The sequence below is a fragment of the Papaver somniferum genome, chromosome 9 (assembly GCF_003573695.1).
Source record: "Papaver somniferum cultivar HN1 chromosome 9, ASM357369v1, whole genome shotgun sequence".
Taxonomy (NCBI): Eukaryota; Viridiplantae; Streptophyta; class Magnoliopsida; order Ranunculales; family Papaveraceae; genus Papaver; species Papaver somniferum.
The window spans coordinates 109,452,514-109,477,210 of record NC_039366.1 but is presented as its reverse complement, the minus strand read 5'-3'; the positions used below and the strand labels follow the sequence as shown (position 1 = coordinate 109,477,210).

General features: G+C 34.2%; 1 protein-coding gene across 1 annotated transcript; it reads right to left on the bottom strand.

Annotated features, from left to right (window-relative positions):
* Positions 1 to 20,116: 20,116 nt before the first annotated feature.
* LOC113313915 (protein LURP-one-related 5-like) lies at positions 20,117 to 21,267 on the bottom strand. The gene is made up of 2 exons (XM_026562691.1): positions 20,860 to 21,267; positions 20,117 to 20,760 (listed from the first exon to the last, which is right to left on the bottom strand). The coding sequence occupies exons 1-2, from the start codon at positions 21,121 to 21,123 to the stop codon at positions 20,341 to 20,343; spliced, it is 684 nt and encodes a 227-aa protein (XP_026418476.1). The 5' UTR covers positions 21,124 to 21,267; the 3' UTR covers positions 20,117 to 20,340.
* Positions 21,268 to 24,697: the final 3,430 nt, after the last annotated feature.

The window sequence follows — 24,697 nt, the reverse complement described above, 5'->3', positions numbered from 1 at the left end:
GTCCTTTGAAGCCAAGAAATTCACGGGATTTTTCACTAGAAATATTGGACTAACTGAAGTTTCCCCGTCGAACACCATCCAATTATCTGCAAAACTCGATCCTTTTAAACACAATTAACAAAAAGAAAATTAGAAGCCATTAATAAATCATGGGTGAAAGGCCCGTGAAAACAAATATAATCTTACCTCGATAAACGAATACCCTTGAAACCGGAAAAAAAATATTTGTTCAGCGAGGTTATTTATTTAGCGATAAATGAATAATACTCATTTATCGGTAAATGAATATTTATTTAGAGTGTATATTTGGGTTTCTACAAATATGAGTTTGATGCTTCCGAATTAGAAGTTGGACAATTAGAAAAAGATACTCAAAAATTATTTGATGTTTCTAACTTAAATTATAAATATGTGATGGATATCGAATATATTTTGAACAAATACTAATGAGAATGACACAATTATATTATCACCTACGGACAAGGAATTATTGAGTTAGTAATAAATGATAAGAAAGATCATGTACTAGATGATAGTAATGACATACCAAATGTGTCGTCAAAATAGGTATTTCAAGACGTAATCACCATAAAAAATGACTTACTAAGACACGCGCAAAATATTTCTTAGGTTGTGAGTGCATTAAAAAAAATTAATTAAGTATAAGTTACACTTTTGTTTAGGTGGAAGGAAAAGTATAAACTTTTAATGCGCTTTTTGAAAATAAATGACTTCTTATAAGAACATTGTTGATTGGATAAAGTGTTTTGGTTTATTTATATCCATTTTTTGTCTGAAGATTTGCTAATTATTCATTTGTATTCTCATAGGACCTTTATGGACTCAAGAAAACTTATTCATTAAAGCATTTGACGAGGTTATTCATTTATTCCCTTTGCCCAAGTCGGGACCGAAGAACTATTCATTTATTGAGGTTATTCATTTACCAAACATTCATTTATCGAGGTTAGACTGTATGTAAAAAACTGAAAATGTGGTAACCTTACAACAGATAGGAAGAGAGGTTTTCCTGAATCCATTCCTCAAACTCGAAAGTAAAGTAAAAAAATTAGCAATACAAATATGAATGAAAAAGTTAAAATGGAAGTTAAGTTTCGGATTGTCCGCAGCTTGCAAAGATTCCAAGCAAAGGACATACATAAATCTTTAGTTAAATAAAATAACCACATTTTGGTTTGTGTTACTGAACCAAAAGTTTGGTGAAGAAGTGATTTCACCAAAAAACAAACACTTAGATTTCCTGGTTTGAATCAATAAAGTAATTTGTAACTATACCGCTTCTTGAAAAGGTGACCTATGGATTCTATTGAATAAATATATTATCTCACCTTATGTTATTTCTATAACAAGACAAGGTATTACTATTGAAGCTGATGGTTTTCTTATTACTTTTGTGCATGATGATGTACTCACTATTAATAGAAGGTATTAGAGCATAGCTCGGTTGAACCCACCAAGCGTTGGTATGTCAAGTTTGGTTGTCATATTATAGTGAATCAAAACTCATTTAAAGAGTCGCTTGATTATATACTAGAGTCAACTTCGTATAGGTTAGCTTGAAAGTATTAGGGTATGAGACTTACAAGTATTACATGAAGACTTGAAGAATGTGAAGAAGTATGGATCTACAACGACAACATCATCCTTCCTCTTGAGGTTAGTAATATTTGACTTGTACTGTTTCATTCCCTAACATATCTTTCAAGTCCTGCATATTGAAAACATAACTGCGAAGCAGTGTATGAAACTCTAGTTAGATATAGTATTAAGGAATACAATACGAGGTTTATTGCTTAACCATTAAACTTTGTATATAAGACATCGACATGATCATATGAATGTTATTGTGATTATGTATGGGTATGAGTGAAGATTTCATCCTAGCAAACAATGTTTTACATTCGTTTAAAGGAAATAAGTTCATAAAATTGTTTTGTGAATCGAAAGGGAAATCGCTAGGCTTATTGGTATTGTTATTCATTTCAAATCTATTTTGAATTACCAATATGTGTGTTTAGATAACCGCTCATAAAACTTGTTTATGTATCTTGGTAAAACTATTCACAAGGCCTGACTTATGTATTGGTATGACTTTTATTAGTGAAACCGATCTTAAGTAATCACTCAAGATGGTATGATCGATGCCTTGTAAATAGAAACTTTTATCTAGCCATTGGGGAACTGATCCTAGTAAGAGGTGCAACAAATTTACAAGAGGGGAATCGATCCTTGTAAGAGGTGCAACACGTTTTTAGTAGATGGGGGAACCGATCCTATGAACATGTGCAACAAGTTTTTAGTTTTGGGGGAACCGATCCTATGGGCATGTGCAACCGAATACATGTAGTTACCATAAGTTTTGGGGAACTGATCCTAGTATCTAGTCAACCGAATTTTGGTAACTAGCGTGACTATGCACAGTTCTCACATGGAGGTAGCATCGAACTTTTTTTGGTAGAACCGTGAAACCCATAATTGGTGATTTGATAGGATAATCAATCACATAGTTCTTGGAATTCAGACGAACCAATTCTAAACTTGTTTGGAAGTGTGGAAAATCGTTTCCAAGATTGTAAGTATGAAAAAGGACTTGCAAAGTAAAGATGTCGACATACTTTGAACATGTGAAGTAACTCTTATCATTAATTGTTCAAAGATATTCCTTAATAGATAAAGGAGAATCCTAAGATCGAAATAAATTGAGAATCTTTTAATTAAGGTTTCTTAGTTTTTATATGCTATTTAATCTCCAACAATTAAATGCATATCTTTAGAAAATAATAATTAGTAATGTTCATTTACTGATTATAGATTTTTCTTATTGGGATTTCAGTCAATATTTGGACAATGCATTTCCAGGAATTATGAAAACCGATTTTGTGTTTATTGCATATCTTTGAGAATATTCGGTTTTGGAAATTCCTTGGTTTCCAAACATCCTTGTCTATAAATATTGAAGTTTTCATTTCTAGGAAACTAATCCTCAGAGCCAGCAAAACTACCTAGTTGTGTTTTTACTGGTGGAGCCGCCTATTAGGAGAGGAAAGTAACCTAACTAGGCGAAATCTCTTACGACCGCTCAGTTTAAAGACTTCTTTGGGATTGAGAAGCTCTATTAGTACCGTTGGTGGGAAACTATATAATTGCAGTTTATTTTACTTTTCGATTGATTTGATTGACTAACGGTTGTTGAACTTTGATTGCACCTAGTTTGTTTATGCTTGAGAATCTTCTCTTCTGATATAAGATGCACTCAAACTAGATCGAAGTTTCGACGGGGATCTTTAGACTTTTTGTAGATCTAAAGACGTCTTGTGATAAACCAACGTTAACAGACTCCGTTCTATGTGTGATTGATCACAAGAGATTCAAGTTGATTGTGTGCAGGTGCTGATTGAAGATTAAAGAAGATTTGAAGACAAGAAGACTTTTTGGGTTCATAATCTTTGGTGTGCACAATACTTGTTTCGGCTGGAAAGGGATCCAACTATAATTGGTTTATCTTTGTGATAGATTTGATTGATTAGTTGAGTAGATTGGCATCAATATACTTCTTTTTGATTAATAGTATTGATTGCATAGTCTAACAATTACTTCGGTAGTTGTTGAGAGATTGATCTAAGGACCCGATAAAGGAGTTTATTGGTTAAACGGAAGATCCTTTGTCAAACTCATATCACGTTGTTTGAAAAGAGTTGTTACCGAACAGATTTGCTGTTCCTTTACTGTTTGGAATACGAACCAAAGGAATTGTTCCAAGTGCGTGACTTATTTACAAGTTGGAGGCGCAGGGATACTGAGGAAACTAGGTGAACTATAGGTTTAGTTGCTTGGTCTCAACTGTACAAAGTTGTTTTGATTTTGTATAGCGGCTTAATCTGAGAGTATTCAATTCTGGACTAGTCCGAACCTATTATCAAGTAAACATACTTCGTTGTTGTATTGTCTCGTTCTTATATCCATAGACGATCACACGAAGTGTGAACCGATTAGTTGTATTGTCTCGACTCAGTCCATAGACAATCACTTTCGAAAAAGGACTTATAAGTTGAAAATATTTAGATTGAGGTATATTTGGGTACCCTCGTCTTTTCATAAGAGATCTTTGGAAGAATTTGAATTCATTCACTGTCTCAACAAACCTTGGTTAGCTATAGGTTACTTTAATTTAGTTCTATCTGGTGATGAGAAGAAATATGGATGATGTCATCGTAGAATATCTGTGAGGGAATTTAATGAATCAATTCATCTTTGTAATCTTCTTCATCATCCTAAAAGTGAAGTTGAAGTCTTTTGGTCTAATTATCAAGTGTAGGAGAAGGATTATGTGTCCTCTTGATAGGGATATGTGAAATCTAAAATGGTTGGATACTTATGAGAGTTGGAGATACAAGGTGGGTGCTAAAGGGATCTCTGATCATATATAGTTCCTTAATTGGTACTGGTATTCTTATTTCTCCGCCTCTTAGTATCCCTGACAGATTCCGAAAAATGTGGGTTAATCATGAAGGTTGTATGAAAGTTGTAAGGGATTCTTGGGACTCTGAGTTGAATGTTTATGGTAACTTTGTTTTCATTTTTATAAACAAACTGAAGAGATTAAAGTTGATTCTTAAAAAGTGAAATTATGAGGTTTTTGGTGATGCTAAAGTCAAGCATAAAGAAGCTTAAGATAAAGTTATGGAGACCATGCTTATATCTGATTTGTAGAGGTAGGCACATACAATCTCTTAAGAAGTTCTGGTGTGATTTGTAGAGGTAGCAATGTAGTTAATATCGGATATCGGTTCATCTCGGCCGGGACCGATACACTGGTATGATTTTATATCGGGGATATTATCGTTGAAATATCGGTATAATATCGGTTCTAGATTTAGAGACTATAATTTTATATTAAACATTTTCTCCACACATTTTCGGATAAGATATAATAGATAACATCAATTTTATCAAAAAAACAAAAGAGTAACTTTAGTAACTTGCTTCGAGAGCTACATGCACCTCTACTACCACCTGGAAGACTTTCTTCGCCAAAATTAACCTTAAAATTTATAGAAAACGACCAATACCGTCTCATATCGGGAAATGTAGGAAAATTTCGTATCTACCGATACGGCCGATATTTGACCGAAACGGCCGATATTCGACCGATACGGCCGATATTATCGGGCGAATATCGTATCCCCGATATCATTCTTATCGTATCGTTCTGGTCCAATATCCGAAATATCCCCGATATATCGGCCGATACGTCCGATATTGACTACATTGAGAGGTAGGCACATGGTTATGGCTCAGAATTATTTTACTTTTCTCGGTCAAAAAAAGATAGAATTCATAGGTTGAATAAGGGTTCTGCAAATATTGACTTTTTTCATGCTAACTTAAAAATTAGAAGGGCTCAAAACTCTATTGGTGAGTTGGAAAATAATGATGGATCCATTATCACCAATCAAAAAGATATAGGAAACTTACTTGGTCATCATTCCAGTAGTGAATTTAAACCCATGAAGTGTTGTTTGATAAGAGATTGTTGAGTGTTATTCCTGCTATCATTTCTTCTGAGGAAAATGACATTCCTTCTGAAGATGATGTGTTTGGGCTTAATCCTAATAGTGCACTTGGACCAGATGTTTATAACTGGATTTTCTAAAGATCCACTTTCCATATAATGGAACCTGACCTAGCCAAAGTCAAACAACTATGTTGGAGTAACAACTACATTCCAAAAGGACTTAATTTATATTTTTTTGATGCTTCTTTAAAAGTCCAAGAAGCAAAAAGAGCCTCTCAGTTCAGACCAATTGAACTTAGCAATTTCAATTTCAAGGTAATTACTAAAATTATTACTTCCATATTTAGTACTTTGATGAATAAGTCGATTTTTCCTCAACAATGAGTATTTGTTAAAGATGAATGTATTCATGAAAATATATTTCTTGAGTCTGAGTTAGTGAATGGATGACTATAAAACGAAGGGTTGGTAATGTAGGTTTAATACTAGATATTATATGAAAATTCATTCTAGAAGTTATAACAAGATATGATTTCTTAGCAGCTTTATGTGACTGTATATTAGTCATCTAAATATACTACAATTATTATGTTATTGAATGGAGGACCAACATGGTATTTAGAGATTGGCAGAGGACTTTTTTAGGGCATTGCTTAGTTGAACCCAACAAGCGTTGGTATGTCAAGTTTGGTTGTCATATTTTATGTCCAAAACATGAGGCTGCTTGATTAGATTACTAGAGTCAACTTCGTTAGGTTAGACTAGGAATTATAGAAAAATTGAAACTTGCTCGTGTTACTCTAAAGAACCTGAAGACGTATCGGCATCAACGAAGCCATCATCCTTCTGTTCGAGGTTAGTAATATGGACTTGATTTGTTTCATTTCTATCTATGTATCTTTCAGGTTGTTTAGATTGAAAACATAACATATGAAGTATATCTATGTATCTCTAGTATTAATAACTTGATCATTCCATTATGATCAAAATGTGAAGGAAGTATACACTAGTTGTTCTACACAACTTTGGTATATTGGTTTACGAAGTATAAAGTTTATCATTTGAACTTCGTAGATTCGACATAATACTATTTGGTAATTCGGTACTAGTTAGTGTTCTGAACTTTTGGTTGAATCAATACCTTTGAACTATATTTAACTACATATTTTATGGAAGTAGACTTGCACAACTTGTTTCGTAGTTGAAAAGTAATTCAATAGGATGTTTAGTACAAACGATCCCTTAAACAAGGATCTCCACTAGGACCGATCCGAAGGATATTTATTAGGATGGATCCTTTACCAAGGATATCTACTAGGACCGATCCTAAATAAAAAAATTTAACGTACAAGGATCTCTAACTGGACCGATCGATCCTTGATGATTAACTAAATAAGATGTATTTATATTTCAGCTATTAACTTAGGGTTTTGATAGTTATCAGAATTATGGTTTGGTTAATATGGAAATTTCACATGATGTCAACATAGTAACATGTGCTAAACTATTATTACTTAATGTTCAAGTATTTTCCTTGATACTCAAGGTGATCTTCCAAACCCAAATATTCTAAGTATCTTTGTGATATTCATAATTTATGTGCCATTCATATCCCAGTGGATAAGCACATCTCTGGTTGCTATGTTAGTAAAGTATATTCTTTATGTTAACTAATATGTAGTTGTCATCCAAGAGAGATTTCGGTAAATTAGTTGTATTACATTTGGAATACTTGCAAAACCCGAAAATAAGCATTTATTGCATATCTTTTGTATTTCAGGGTTTGGTAATTCCTTGTTGTCAAAACTACTTTGGTCATTAAAAATAGTGAAGTTTATCATTATTGCAAACTTATCCTAGAACACATGGAACTTCATGTTTGTGTGAGGAATCCCACTATCAGTATTATCATAATACTCACTGGAGAGAAGAGTATCATAAATAGGTAAAATATCTTATGTGCGCTTCATTTAAAGATTTATTTGGGATCAAGAAGCTTCTAGTAGATCTAGTTGTCGATTATTGATTTGATTTAATAAAGGTATGTTGAACCTTAATAGATCTAGTTTGTTTATTATGTGATCATTCTATTTTTATATAAGGTCACTCGAACTAGTTAAAGGATCAACGGTTTAATTCTTGTTTTATCGCATATGGATCTGAAGATATGACTTTTGATCATCCATTGTTAAGAGACTTCGTTTGGTGCGTGACCCATCATTAGTAAAATAAAGTTGTCTGCGAATGTACTTTGAAGACTGAAGATTTAAATTCTAGAAGATTTATTTTTGGTATTCTGATCTTTGTGATAACCACGTGCACAGTTGATTGACTGGGATCTGACAAGTTCGTTTATCTCGTATATACCTTTTATAACTTATTGTATAGATCTACAGTTTATCTTTGGCTATTTATCTTTGAGATCTACTTTGATAGTTTTGTGAAATAAAATTGATTATTTCGACAATCTTGATTTTAGTTAATCTAACTGATATAAAGGAGTTTATATCGATTAAACGGAAGAACCTTTGTAACTCACCAAACATCTCTGAACTGTTGATCTGGGAGATTGATATAACAGTTACTGAAACATATTAGTCTTTCACTGTTTCGGAATACGATCCAAAAGAGTTGAGTGATAAAAGTCTTCATGTTAGAGCATTGCTCGGTCGAACTCATAAGTGTTGCTATCTCAAGCTTATTGTCAAATTTAGTAGTCAAAACTATATCTTGATTTCTAGTCTACAATTAGTTAAGTCTCGGACTAGGATAGAAATGTGGTTGAGAAATATTGGATCACAACAATCATCATTGCGTTTTACCGTTTGAAGGCGAAGATCAACCGAAGATTTTGGAGAACTTCATCAACAAAAGCTAAGTGAATACTGAACCACTTATTTCTCAAGATATATTCACTTTTCTATCTTTGATACGTTGTCGTGTAACTAATTAAACTATAATTCATATACAATAATTTCGAGTCAAGTTTATCTTGGTAATTAGTTCTCGAAATATAATGACTAAGCTTAATGAACATTTGTTCATACTTGATGAAATTTGGTTAAGGACAATTTATTGTTTGCAATCAAAATCATGATTCAAGTTCTAGCATTCAAAAATAACCTGGAACAGTGATATGTGTCATTGATCTTATTCGGGAATGTTTCGAATCGATTTAAAGAGAAATATATAACTACTATAGATTCGGATTCAAGACAATGTTATCAGTCTTACAAATTGGGAGAACTGTTATAAGTCGGAAGCCATATTATATGTACTCCTACAATTAGCGGAGTAGCTATATGTCGACTTGCAGATTTTTTGGTAAGCATATCGTTATGCACATCCTGTAAAAAAATCTGTTTAACTCGTGAACCAGATCGATACGCATACTCGCATGCAAACTGAAAAGGAACTGTGGTCACGGAACCAGTTTGGTCTCCATACCGGTACACGTACCAAAAAAGATTTGTGTTTCGGAACTCGGTTGTGTATCCATACGGTTAAGCATACCAAAATAGTTTTGTGGACTCCGAAACCGGTCATGGTCTTAAGTTACACATACTGGTATACATACCTAAATAGTTTTGTGGATTTCGAAACTTGGTTTGGCTTAATAGTTTACAAACCGGTACATGTATTGTGACTGACCTGAATCACGACCGGCTATGGTATTTGTACTTTGTACACCTACTAACCATGTCGATTATTTTCAAACGTGATAAAATTATTTCTATGAGATAATTAACATTTGATCAATTCTCTAAAAACACTAGACTTATTTGATCACATGATTGTGACTCGAGGTTAATGTCTTAAGTGTTTATGAAAATAAGTATTAAGCTTATAAATTCAAATCCGTTAGTTTCGGCTAACCACCTTGGACATAGTCTTTATACATGGTTCGGTTACGGTTTCAACTAACCAGAGTGTATATCTTGTTTATGTAAATCAGATTCAAAGTTTCATCTAAAGGTGGATATTGATTGCTTGGTTCCAAAGCTTTCTTAGCTTAAACCTAAAGAAACCTTTGCTTTAAATGTCTATATAAGGGGAACTTCAAGCAACTGGGAACTTTGAATCCCGACACTACTTTTTGGTGTGTCTTAGTTGTAACTAGAGTCGTCCTCTTCCTAACCATTTTAGAGTTTAGTGACTACAAAGACTTCATAGGGATTAATGAAGCCAAGTACAGTTATCTGTTCTTGATAACTCGTGTATCCTGATCTTGGTCGATTGTTGAGCTTCTCACTTTATCAAGGTAGATAGAAACCATCAAAGTTCTCTTCGTATCAAACTTTGTTGATTCCACAAGTTTTATACTTGTGAGGTGAATAATAATTTAGGCTGCACTTGGGGTTGCAAAAGTCTGAAATTTGAGGTTAGCTAGACTATGTCTATTGCTATCGATTTTCATCACCTTGATCAAACTTTTTAATCGTAAAGGAAATCAAATATATGCTTAATTCGTAAGAGGAATATTGGTTTAAAGTCTTCAATTGAGTTGAAGCAACTCTTAGTTGGTGTGACGTCAACTAAAGCAATCAATTGCGCGGAGTCCCGTTGGGATTCAAGAGGCGTAAGGAGCGCGACTGTACCTTAATCAGTGGGAAACACGATTAGGGCTCAACTATATTTCAGTCCGAAGTTAATTGGTAGTAGGCTAGTGTCTGTAGCGACAGGTCTCGGGGTTTTTCTGCTTTTGTGATTTCCTCGTTAACAAAACTTCTGGTGTCTGTGTTATTTCCTTTTCCGCATTATATTGTTTATCTTTATAATTGAAATGTCACAGGTTGTGTGTTAATCAATCATAGTAGATACATCCGACCTTGTTTTGTTGGATACGACTTGATTGATTCTTGTACATTGGTCTTTGGTGCCGTCCAAGTAATATCTTTGTAATTAGGTTCACGGACTTGGTTCTACAAACGTTCTAATTGCGATATATATATATATATATATATATATATATATATATATAGATAGAGAGAGAGAGAGAGAAAGATAACTCTAGACACTATTCCTTGATTGAGTTGAACTCTCAGAATTGTGTTGAGTTTTTCCATACAGATTTTCGAAGAAAAAATTGGTGGTCTATTTTGGTACTCCCGCGTTTTCACTTCACATCAGGTGAAGCGATTTAAGATAGTGGACTCTATCTTAGGATTTACGTGAGTAGACCAGGTTGGTAGTAGGCGCAGATATATTGAAGAAACTGAGTAACTTGGAGTTAGTTTACTTGGTTTAAACTATACGAAGTTGTACGTAGTATTTGTGTAGCGGCTTAATTCTTAGAGTATCTAATACTGGACTTGATCTCAGATTTTCTTTTTTTGCATTTGCATTTGCATTTGCAGTTTCCTCGCTAAAAAAAATCTTGTGTACTGTTATTTACTTTACTTCCGCGTTATAAAGCTTTGTGTCTATAATTAAAATAAATATACTTGTACTTTAATCAAACGCTTGGCTTAATCCCCTGGTTTGGTTTGATTTCGAACTTACGTTATATAGCAAGTGTACATCTTGTGGTTGTGATCATCTTGACAGTCTTTTCTATATCTAATCACACAAAGTGTGTCTTGAATAAGTTGATATCGAAAAATTGTCATGTACTTGGTGACGTCATTTCTTCTTTAATTATGTTGATCCCATAGCTATCATTTGTTGTATTTGTCATTGACGAAGATATCCTTTGCAGAAGATTTCTCAGTTAGTAATGCAAGGTAATATCTAGGCTATAGTTAGCAGGTACGGTATTGGTCCTCCCGGTAGATGGGGGTTCGGTTCTCGGATTCCATTAACAACTTAGGACCCGATGGGTAATTATCTGATTTGACCCGTATCTTAGAAGGTCCAAACGGGTAATAAATCTGGATTCAAAGTGCTTTTTATGTGGTGAAAATGAAGAGACTTACCATATTTTTTGGGTTTGCGACTTTAGCCATATTTTATGGAATTGTCAATATTTTGGTACGCCACATTTCCAACTCTTTTTATCACTTCAAAATATGCAACTTCAAAGCTCTATTATCAAACAAGTTTGGAGAGTAGTTGCTTTTATTTTACTAGTGAAAATTTGGTTTTTCGGGGATAAAGTAGTGTTTGATAATATTCAACTTCTTTTGACAGAATAAAGAAAGGAGTTATAAAGTTAGTTTAGGAAGGAAGCATAAGAACATCAGGATGTATGTGGAATGTTTCTTAAAATTGATTGCTTCTTATGTTTATTTCCTTCGTTGTGAAGGCAGTCCATGAATGACAGAATATGGCTTCTTGTGCAGGGATTTCGGAAAAAAATTCGTTCATGCGGAGTCTGGTGGTTTAGGGCATGCAACTAACTTTGTTGCTGAGATATTGGCTACCTTAAAAGCTATTGAACGTGTTGTTCAAATTGGTTTGTTACAACTTATGATTCAGTCAGCTTCAATTTCAGTTACCAAGATCTTAAGATCCGAAGATGTTCCATAGTCTGTACAGGCTAGATAGAGATGCATTGCGAATAAACTTCAAGTTTTACAGTTCAAACACGGTTTCAAGGAGATATTTTTTGCCAACATTTTTGTGTATATGGGTTCTAATTTGCTTAAAAGACATGTGGCGGGCTAGACTTGATTACACTACTTTACTAGAATGACCTTTTGATAGGTATTTTCATTTCCATGGTGAGTTATTGCGTTCGTTTTAGGTTTTTTATCGTTCTTTTAGTTGTATTTTTTCCTCTTTTTTTCTTCGGTACTTTATAATATTTGTTTGTTTAGTGCCTAACAAAGTGTTCGTAGTAGTTATTTGTTTTAAAAAAATAATATTTATTTATTATGTGATGAGTTGATAGTTTAATACTCTCTTTCTGTTTTAAAAAAAGATATTATCATTTTTTTCAATTAACTTATTTTCAGATTAAAGCGTGAAGGTGTCGATATTTTTTTCTTTTTCTAGAAACCAAAATAATATCTTAATATAAAAAAATTCTAAATAGACACAGTGATCGGGCACCACTAAGACGATACTGACACTCTTGTTGGATTTACCGTCTCGCACCAAGTAAACTTACTCGGTCAGGCTAGAGCCCCACTGTTTTTGATATGCTGTGGTGGCCAGCCAAGTGAGTCCACGTGTTTGCTTAATAGCCATGTATGAAGGTAATCAGGGCATTGAAGAGATGGCCTGCCAAATGGCTCCACATGTCTGCCTGGTGGCTATAACGTGAAGCTGGTTAAGACATTGGTTTTCCCCCACTAGTGGATAAATCATAACTTGACAGCTACGCACAAGTCAGTCCGACACAATAATCAAGATAATGAATGAACTGAATCAACTGACTACTCTATACCGGCCATTAGAGTAAAACGAAAAAATGAATCGTAACATTTTTTCAGAAACATATAGTATTTTTTAAAGGTTTTCCCTATTTCCCATCCCCACCTTTCCTATTTCCCATCCCTCTTAATTCTCATCCCTAATTATCCTAAGTACCACCTATATAAGATTTCTTATATCCTAAATATAATTTATTGACTTTTTATTTACACCCAATAACAAAATCACCCTACAGCAAACAAATCATGTTTCTCTCCGATATCCACCGCCGACCATTACTGTTTACATCAATCCATTAATTTTTAAGTTCATCAATCAAAATTATAATTGATCATATTACACCAGATTTACTATTGCATATAAAGAAGGAGAAAATCCGGTGCGTGTAAGCTGAATCTTATAAAAAATAGTTAGAACATATATTGAGTTTATGTTTATGTTTACGCTGTACAAATTAGATCGTACACGAATTTTTTGTTAGCTTGAATTTGCAAGCATGTTTAGTTTATGTCCAGTTAGACAGTAGGGCACGTAAGGACAAGAATGATGAGTTAGATAGTGGAATTTATTCCTTACATTGGTTTAGAGATCTTGATCGTTACTGAATTTTCTTTTGCTATTTTTCAAGCCAATAGAATTATAGAAGATCACAGTCAAGTTGAGATGGCAAAAAATTATAATTTTAATGGTGTTCATGATGGTAACGGAGGTCTCGAAACTCTAAGATTTGTTTGAGATCAGCTCTTTCTTCATTTCATGTATTAGTACTCTTCTGTTCAATTGAATTGTACGTCACTTCTACCTATAACTCTAACTGAAATAGGTGCATTATGATAATTAATTGAATGGAAATTAGGGTTTATAATTTTGTTTCTGTTTTTGTTTAGTGAAGAAGAAGATTAATAAAATTGGTAATACTATTAGTCAAAGTTAATTTGACTTTTATAGGTGGTACATAAGAGAAATTAAAATGGTCAAAAATAAGTTGATTAGAAATTGTGAAAGAGATGGGAAATAGGAAAAATGGGTATAGGAAATAGGGAAAATCTTTTTTAAATTTGGCCATCACATATAGAAAAAACCTTTGTATCACGTTTAAATACACATCCAGGAATAATTTTTTGATTTCTAGAAGTCAAAAAACAAAAAGTCAGTTTGGTTGTAGAATTTCAAAACGACTTTTGAAAGCAGAAAAATCGACTTTTTGTGAAGCAAAATATCTGGACTTCTGACTTCTGCTTCTGAAAAAGCAGAAATCAGAAGCAAAATTATAACCAAACGCGCTATAAGTCCTTTGTTCCATTCTGAAGCACCAATAATGCAAACCGAACTCACAAAACCCTTAAAATTAAGTTCAACGGGCAGTTGTTGGGTGCAATAATCAAAAACAAAGAAAAATCAAATAAGTAAAAGTTATTGGTACTTAGCTCCTTTATAATGGAAGTGATTGCTTTGACGAAACGAACAAGCTCCCCGTATCTCCGCAACAGCAATAAGGCAAAACTTTGGAAAATAGAGTGAGTCACGTGTTCAACACGCTGTCCTTAAGACATTAGCGCCCGACTACACTCAAGAGTGATGCTATAGCCCTCACAGGACGGATATCTCCAGGATAAAACACCCTAATACACCTACTACTAGCATATGTAGTAGATGCTCAACTTGAGCTTGGCAACTCCGAAAAAACCGTTAAGGAAAATCGCGAATGCTTAAAAACCGCTATAAAATATTTTCCCTTAGGGGTCCCTCTAAAATATAGAGCAACCCCTTTCCCATAGATTTTACAAAAGTAGTGAATTTCTTTATATAATTGACAAATACAACTTAAGAAGAAAAACTCCCCGATGTGGGACTAAAAGGTTTATATAGTTTCTTAAAACTACTAAAAATTGGAAACTCCACGATGTGGGACTAAAAAGTTTCATTCACAAAATAAAACAATAAATTATAATTTTTTATTAAAACTTTAAAAAATTATTTTTTATTAATCGTTTTCCAACAATCCCCCACATGAATGAAAACTCAATAAAACATGAAAACACAGATAGATCTTGGTAAATAAACATCCCAACCTCACGATCCAAACAGACTGATCGTGCAAGTGTTGAAATCATACTAGTCATTTCTACGTCCTCTCCCTCACACAAAAGTGTGTTGACCCCAGGGTCATACTATGGATTGCATAAATCATAATAGTATTGAGAGCTTTCATCTTTAATTCTCACATGGTGAGACTATAGGTATCTTTCACCAAAGTGAAAAAGCATGAACTAGTGAACCCTTAGTGACCTTTAGGTCCTAAGTTCCAGTAATACCAAAACCATCAAAATGAAAATCACATAAAAAACGCAGGAAATACCATTTTAGGCAGAGGTGTCCATGAGGTCTTGAACCTTTGCTTAGTGAGATATTACCAGAATTACTTGCTAGAGACAGTGAACTATGTCTTGAACTGCTAGCATTTGATGTAATTCGTGATAACAACCACGGGTGATATCTCCAAGATTGCTGCCAAGCTCGTGCCGTTTTGTCCGTTTTGGCCCTGGACGTATCCTGTTTCTCAGAATGCTCTAGAGAATCAGCTCATATTCTCACAGGAAGCGACCCACTTCCTCATTCAGATAGGTGAGTTTCCATAAAGAGTGTTACTGCTACACCCCACTTCAATCTTAAATTGAAACTATAGAACTCATTAAGACTTAAAAAAGTCATCCTCCACATGCAGTCACACTATCACGTCTACACCATAGGGAAGGGACAGAGAATGAAAATCTCTGATAGTGTTTACCTTTACCCACCACAAATTAGTTGTCTCATTCGAAACCTTGATCATGGGATCTCCAGTCAGCAAGGTTGAGTATCCTTCATGGCAAGTTTAATATATGAGCTTAAGCCCCAACCCCCTCGATGCATTTTTAACTATCTCTTTGTACAAACCTTTCGTCAAAGATTGCGCGATATTCTCCTTGGACTTTATCCAATCAATGGAAATAACGCCGATTGAGATTAGTTATTTCTTAGCTTTAACTATTATAGCTTGGCTAACACAATGTATAGATATAGCTGGCACAGGCCTATGCCAAAGAGGAATGTCTTCTAAAAAATCTTAGGCACTCGGCCCCCTCTCATGCTTTATCTAACGCAATACTCTCAGATTCCATAATGAATTGAGCGATATGTTTGTTTGGAAATCTTCCAACAACAAACCCACATGTTAGAGTGAAACCATATCCACTCGTAGACTTAGACTCCTCTGAGTCAACTATCCAGTTTGCATCATAAAGTCCCAAGGACAACAAGATACCTTTCATAAATCAAAAGAGTATTTTAGGTACCATAATACTCTACTCAGTGCATCTGAATTCTCTTGCTCTGGACTACAATTATATCCACTTAACTTACTCACAATATAGGCAATGTCTGGACTCTTACAGTTCAAATTCATCAGACATCCTATAACTTTTGAGTATTCAAGTTAAGATACTCCACTACCCTTATTTTTCTTGAGACTACAAGAATAATCGTACGAAGTACAAGCAGGTTTACAATCAGACTGATTGTATCTCTTAAGCACAACTCAACATAATGAGAACGACTAAGACTTATAAATGTTTGATTATCTTCTAATCCTCATCCCTAAGATTACATCAAAAGGGCCCAAGTCTTTCAAGTCAATGTTCTCATTCAGTGCATGTTTTTAGTGGAATTGATCACATCTATGTTTGTATCAAGCATATCATCAACATACAAGCATACAATTACATAGACATCCTTAACAAGTTACTTGTAGACATACTTGTCAGATTCATTAATTTAAATCCACTATCCATTATCACATGATTAAATTTTCCATGTCACTGTTTACGTGCTTATTTGAAAACCATACAAAGATTTTTCAAATTACAAACTTTTTATTCACAACCTTTCACTACAAAGTCTTCAGGTTGATCTATGTAAATTTCTTTACCTAATTCACGGTTTTAGAAAAAGCTGTCTTAACATCCATCTGATGTATCTCTACGTTCTTTATGGTAGCAATAACAATTAGTATCTCAATGGAAGTAATTTCCGTCACAATTGAATTAGAATCAAGGAAATCTACACCTTCTTTTAGTTTATAGCCTTTAGCTACCAACTTAGCTTAATATTTTTCCACAGTTTCATCTACCTATCGTTTCCTCTTAAAGACTCATTGACATCCCATGGTCTTACAACCTGGAGGTAAACTAACAAGCTCCCAAGTCTGGTTCCAACGGACTGAGTCCATTTCACAAAATGAAGCTTCTTACCAGAATGGGGTTTCAGTAGATATTAAGGCTTCTTTACAAGTCTGTGGCTCAGACTAAGCTAGGCATGTTATGAAGTCGGTTTCATAAGAAGTCTCAAGTCTAATTATTTTACTTCTCTTAGGCTCAACATCAACTTCATCTTCCTTTAAAATAAGTTCTGACTATTTGAAGATAAATCTAGGGGATCAACAACACATCTCTAATGAGGTACAGGTTTAGAATAAACATGTTCAAAGAACTCAGCATCCCTAGATTCCGTAATAATATTCACACCAATGTCAGAAAAAATCAGAACACACAACCAAAAATCTATTTGTAGAAGTATACTCAATATACCCTATACGAAAACACAATCAACATTTTTGGTTTCAATCTAGTTCTTTTAGGAAGAGGAATTACAATCTTAGTCAAACGCCCCCACACTTTGACACATTCATAAGAAGGTCATCTACCGTTCCATTCTTAAAAGGATACTTGATTCAGGATATACTAGTTAAGAGGACTGCCTCCCCCCACAAGGCCGCAGGTAATCCTGAACTAATCAACATGGAAATTATCATCTCCTTAAGGATACGGTTGTTAATTGGTTTCCAACTTCAAGTTTATACATCTTAAGGCTTCTAAGGCGTCATCCTTATCCTAAGCAAGTATACAAGATAGTACCTCGTACAATCATCTACGGAAGTTATAACCATCTTTTACCACAGTGGTTTTGGGTTGAACTCATGTCAACTAGGCCTAACTGAATTAATTCTAAAGGCTTAGAATTACTCTGAACATTTGTGCTAAAAGATTTTATAGCATATTTTGATTCTTCACAGATTTCACTTTTGTGTTCAAAATCCAAACTAAATTTGGGTACGAAGCCTATGCTATCCAGTTAAGCATTGACTTATAAGTTTACGGTTCCAAGTCTACCACGTAAAACAATCAATCACACAAAGATATCACAAGAATCAACTACGTTCACATCATCAGTTTTTCCGTTAAGCTTATATAGACCCAAAGTCCTATAACTCTTGCTTAAAAAATCACTGCCTAGTTACAACAAGTTTTCCAGATTCAATTAAGATCTTAAATATTTTTCCATCTACAACAGAACAAGATACAAGATTTTCGCATATGCTCGGAACATGAAAACTTCATTCAATGTGAGAATATTACAGATATGAGCTTCTGCTCGACCTTTTCCTTTTATGCAACCTCTATTGCATATGAGTTACTCAATAAGAGTTTCTCGACATCCCCTATCCTATGATAGGAGGTGAACAGGTCTCTGTTTCAACAAACATTCTTGGTGGCTCCAAAGTCCACCTACTGGTCTCTCACATTGGTTATTAAAATAACTTCCGACATCATGCCACCAAACTCGTTCTAGTTTGTTTCAACTAAATTAGCATTAACTTTCTACTTATTAAGGTTTTTTATGTTGTCTATAATTTACTGCCGCGTGGCCAGGAATTTTACAAACATAACACTCACCCTTAACTAAAGTAATTCCGGATTCAGGTTTACGAAATATACCTTTATCATGAAGACCATGCTTAGAGTTGCGTTCGATGTTCTCACCTTTGCCATCTTTGGAAGATTTGTTTCCAACCACATGCGGCTATTAGCCATGTCCCTCGGAGATGACACCTTTATTCACAAATCACAATTCCAAATCAGAAAGTAAAATATGAGTTTTGAAGATAACATCTATATATACAAACTTCGTTTGAATCAGCGTTTCAAAAAACTCATGGTTACCCCACAAAAATTAATTTAGTTAACAACAATTTTCTGCTTGTCAGAATTTTTCAGAAACGTTTTTCTGTTTTGTAAAATATCAAAAAAATACTTTTACAACTCGAAAAATTCTGAAATTTTACGCGGGTAACTATCAGGATGTCTAATACGTTGTGTCAAAAGGGTTAATCGAAATTCCTTCTAGATTAAAAGATAAAATTGAAACTCTACAGCTGACCAGAAATTCGTTTTTGTTTTTTCACTCCACAATTAACATCCATGATTCACAAACCAATCAATCGTTTTCGATTATTACAAGCGTTAATGTCTTAAGATTGTTGGGTGCAATAATCAAAAACAAAGAAAAATCAAATAAGCAAAAGTTATTGATACTTAGCTCCTTTATAATGGAAGTGATTGCTTTAACGAAACGAACAAGCTCCCCGTATCTCCGCAACAACAACAAGGCAAAACTTTGGAAAATAGAGTGAGTCACGTGTTCAACACGCTGTCCTTAAGACATTAGCGCCCGGCTACACTCAAGAGTGATGCTATAGCCCTCACAGGACGGATATCTCCAGGATAAAACACCCTAATACACCTACTACTAGCATATGTAGTAGATGCTCAACTTGAGCTTGGCAACTCCGAAAAAACCGTTAAGGAAAATCGCGAATGCTTAAAAACCGTTATAAAATATTTTCCCTTAGGGGTCCCTCTAAAATATAGAGCAACCCCTTTCCCATAGATTTTACAAAAGTAGTGAAATTCTTTATATAATTGACAAATACAACTTAAGAAGAAAAACTCCCCGATATGGGACTAAAAGGTTTATATAGTTTCTTAAAACTACTAAAAATTGGAAACTCCACGATGTGGGACTAAAAAGTTTCATTCATAAAATAAAACAATAAATTATAATTTTTTTATTAAAACTTTAAAAAATTATTTTTTTATTAATCGTTTTCCAACAGTTCACAGTTTTCCTCGAGAAGTCGACCGTGGAATCACCGGACGGTTGATATTTTAGAAGTGGGCCTAAGAAATCATCGGAAACGTTACAAACTTACAAAGCCAAAAGATGGTTATTTTTATATTCCCACTTATTGAAAAAGAGTAAAATCAAACTCTTCTTGTTAGTAGGTTTTAACGCCAGTTATGTGTTGGCTCCAGCTGAACTCTTTACTCTTACCAATGAGAAATCTTAATTAGTAAAGCGAACTTAATCTGGATAAAGAAACATCCATTTGATCAAAAGTGTAAGTATATATATCTTTAAATATTTACATTCTCTCCAAGGATCCAATAACGTATACTCATCCTTATTGTCCTATTCACTCCCACTAGACTATACAAAACCGGAAAAGAAAGAAAATTGTGAACGTGAAAACCACCCACTGGTTATCCTTCCCTGTATTTTTCTCGAACTATAATCCACTGTGGCAATCAGATTCAGCTCTAACGTTTCTTTCAAGAACTACTACTACTTCTACATAAGACGGGCATGAATGGTTTCTGGCATGTACGATCCATGATAACCACAAAAGCCATAACTATATCGCAATTAAAACCTGGTTCAACAACAAGACTAAAAACATCATCATTTAAAACGACTGTCGTGTTATTTACTTTCTTCCTTGATATTTCCGCTACTTTCTTGCCGTCGTGGGTGACGATACTGCAATTTCTCCGTCTAAATGAACCTTCGATTCGCAAATCAGGTGATACTGACTTGCCAGAGTCACTAGTGCTAAAGAAGATTTCAGCTTCTTCATTGCTTTTCCGGCGAATGGATCTTCTTCTCATTGAAAATATTGGTGTGTTGGTGGCATTTTTACATTCATCTTCTCCTCCCTCGTATCCATTCCATTGATATTGCATGCTTAACAACTGATTCAACCAAGTTGAAAAGAGAAATGTTAATACCTATGATAATTCAAGAAAAGATCGCTATAACTAATCAGATTATAGATAGATCAATGTGATTACCCGAGGTCTAAGAGTCATGAGGGCTCTTCCAATACCATCCATGAGAACAAGTCCACCGATCAAACACCGGTTTTTCCTTGAGTAGTTATCGACTCGGAACACTAATTTTCCTTGTTGATTAAAAACCGTAAACCCATCCGTACCTTGAAACGACATGCTCGATTTCTTCCAAACCGTTAAATTCGTTGGACTATCACCTAGTTTATCATCGGAGTAAATAACTTCCTTCAACGGGTTTTCGTAATTTGGATGTATTTTCGACATATTTTATCAATAAAGAAAGACGAAAGATGATATTGTTTTTGATGAGTGATGAAGCAAATTCGCTTGGTTTTTCTGAGCTGAAGATATTAGAGACTGAAGATATTTTTCTTATTTTTTTGAAGATGGTGAAGTTAAGAAGAAAAACTGAAGAAATGAAGCCATATATATAGACGAGAAATGGTAAGGTACTTGTGATGCATTTTTGTAGTGATATCATGGCGGAAGGACGTGTAAAGAGACAAACTTAGTCACGGATGAAAAAAAAGAGAGAATTAATTAATGGAGTTCATTAATGTTTAAACCAGTTGGTGGGGTACTACTAGTTTTCCCAGAAATATATAAATTTGATTGCTGTCAATGAGTCAATGACATGTGTTGTGTACTTGTATTTTGTTACTTTTAGCTAGGTTTCCACAACAAGGGACGATCCTTATGCGAAAACTGTATATATGCTATCAGGCAATTATCATTCTATATTTGGGACTTGGATTGGGATTGTTCCTATTCCTATCATCCTCTAGAATCTGGATTAGATAAGGAGGGGTGTATTTGAGAGGGGGGGTTCCGTTTACATCATTTGGTCACTCTTACCTAATTTTTTATGATAATGACTTACATCCATGGTCATGTTATAATGTTATTCTGAGTGTACAAAGACACAATAAATGCACTTTTAAATCGTCGGATTTCACATTAGCTAAAAAAATTCGGATTGTTTAAAAATGCGTATATTTAGATATTCTCTTCCTTTATACATTTTTGGGCGTTCAATTCTTATTTGCGTATGCATGTACCTTATCAATGAGTATAGAAGTTTGAATTACAATAGCTATTGTCAGTGTTTTGAAGGATTCAGCTGCTGAGATGAGTTAGGTTCATGCAACAACAAAAAAAAGAAAAAAGCTATGTATATATCAAACTAGAGAGAACTGCAAGTGACAACCGACACCTCTTGTAGTTTGGGTGACCCCTTTCCTTGCTTTTTGATTCTTGCTAAATGGCCCTTCTCTTTACGTTTGCCTCTCCTTTACCTAGAACTATGATTTGTTATGTCACTAATTAAAAGACACGTACAGTAATTGGTCTAAGAAATTAGGGAGATCATCATTTGAGTCATATTTTTGTATATTTGTGGAGAGGTGAATGATTCTTTGGGTTTGCATTTTCATCGAACACCATCATCACTACTTGAAAAAGAACCCAAAAACCTAGCCATGCAGACAAAATGATATCACTCATCTTCTAGGTCTTCTTCTACGTAGGATAACCCTTTGGAACTAAATTGGTTTCATACATGATACATGCATACATAAGATTATAAGATATATGACCTAAGTTTTGTTGGAAAATTTTAGGATTATCTAATTTCGTATTAGTCTTTTCATCACAAATGATGATGTGCATGTATACATTAATAAATGTAGTCCTGTCTAATGTCTACATATGTAAACTACTTGATAATGTTTGTCTATGAGAGGTAAAGTAATGGTATTTTCGTGGAAATTTGGAACACTAATTCAGTTTGATATTCTAGTTTATTGTGTATTATTAGAGATGATCTTGATTCTTGAAGACTCGTAATTAGATTGAGAAAGGAAGCCACTTGTCTTTATTCCTTCTTTTGATTTGCTTAGTTTTTATGGTAGGATTTCTCGTATATCATGTGACGACTCATCAAGATCATTTCAAATCAGATATAAGTTCATTTGATTCCACTAATTTAGTTCGAGTGAGACAAAACAAGCTCCAAAGGTTTGCAACTTGCAAGAAGCCTAAAATCAGGTGCGCATGACGGCATGAGGTAGTTCAAACAGGTGCGCATGAGGTGGTTTATTCATCACAAAATTGGTTTAAAAGACCAAAATCAACAATTTCTGGGTGAAAAGGACATTTAAATTTTGATACTGTTTAAATGGACAAAAATGTATAGCCAGGATGTAAACAGTTTCATCCTACCAATTTTCAAATATTTTTTCTTATTTTTAATTTACATCAGGATGCATCCAGTTTCATCCTTGATATTTTTAAGTTTAAGTCAGGATGAATCCAGTTTCATCTTTGCTATTTTTTTGGTGTCCATTTCACCCATAATAATTTGTATTCGTCCATTTGAACCATGTTTTAAAAATATTTGGACAAATGACCCGTTTTCCGTTTATTCATCTCCCACCAAACCACCATCGCAAATTTACCTGTAAAATTTACGGAAAATGGTTCATTTGTCCAAATATTTTTAAATCACGGTTCAAATGGACGAGTAAAAAATAGTTTGGGTGAAATGGCCAAAAAAACAAATAGTAAGGATGAAATTGGTTTCATCCTAACTTAAATTTAAAGAATACCAAGGATGAAACTGGATACATCCTGTGTAAATTAAAAATAAGAAAAAATATTTGAAAATGGGCACGATGAAACTGGTTACATCCTGCCTATTTTTACATTTTTATCCATTTAAACAGTATCAAAATCTAACTGTCCATTTCACCCAGGAATTGTTGATTTTGGTCTTTTTAACAAATTTTATGTAAAATTTAAAAGTTGTTCGGCCTTATTCCAAAAACACCAGTAAATGGCGTAGGGTAAGCAATTCCATATAAATGATTGAATCGTAGTCTTAGATATGAATCGTACGCCATTTCCTTACATTTAAACAACTGCCAAAATCTTTTGGCCTCGCCCTTTCAATTTTCAAATATTTCAAAAAATTAGCATAAGCGTTAAGTGCATGAGCAAAGGGCTCGTCAATCATAACGCAAGATACGGCACCAAGCGGCCCAAGCCGCATACGACGTCACATTCTCCGCAGAGAGCGACCTGTAGTGTAAAAGGCATCGCACGAACGCTGGTGGGTGGATGGAAGCAGCCGTAAGAGGTTCCATTAGCTACTAGGATTTAACATTTTGTGCCTTTTTCACCCCACCAAAATAAATAGAATTAATTAAGTTAAGCACTTTATGTTTCTTATTGGGTAAAACTAACATACCAGTACACTTTTGGGTTAATGGATTAGAACTATTACATGGTTCCAAAGGTCACATTATTTGACTACCCAATTAGACCATAGTTTAGTGCGACGATTAAATCACTAATCACTCTACTAGTGTGTTAATGGTGTTTAATTTATTCAAATTCTGAAAATTAAAAGTAATTTTGGCATGATCATGGATGAAGTCACATTTTTGGTTAAACACCGGAGCTAATTAAAATTACCTAAAAATGTCACTAAAGTATTGATTTAATCTAGGACAAAAAGTAGGTAACTAACATCATCTATTGTGTTAGTTTCTCGCCCAATTAACAAGTTCATTCTGATGTATATGAGAATATGACCTCCTCCTCTTCCTTGATTGTTGCTAATTATCCATTATCTTTTTCCATAATTAATTTATACGCATAGATAGAGAGTTAGATAGAGACTGAGCAAAAAGTCCTGAAAGAACATGGCACGTCGGGTTTTACGTGCGCTCGAGCCACACGCCCAAATTATAATTTCTGGCCTGGAATTTTGTGCTGATGGATCTGGAAATCTTTTGATTCTTTCAAGTAACCAACAGCTCTTAAATAGCACTAAATC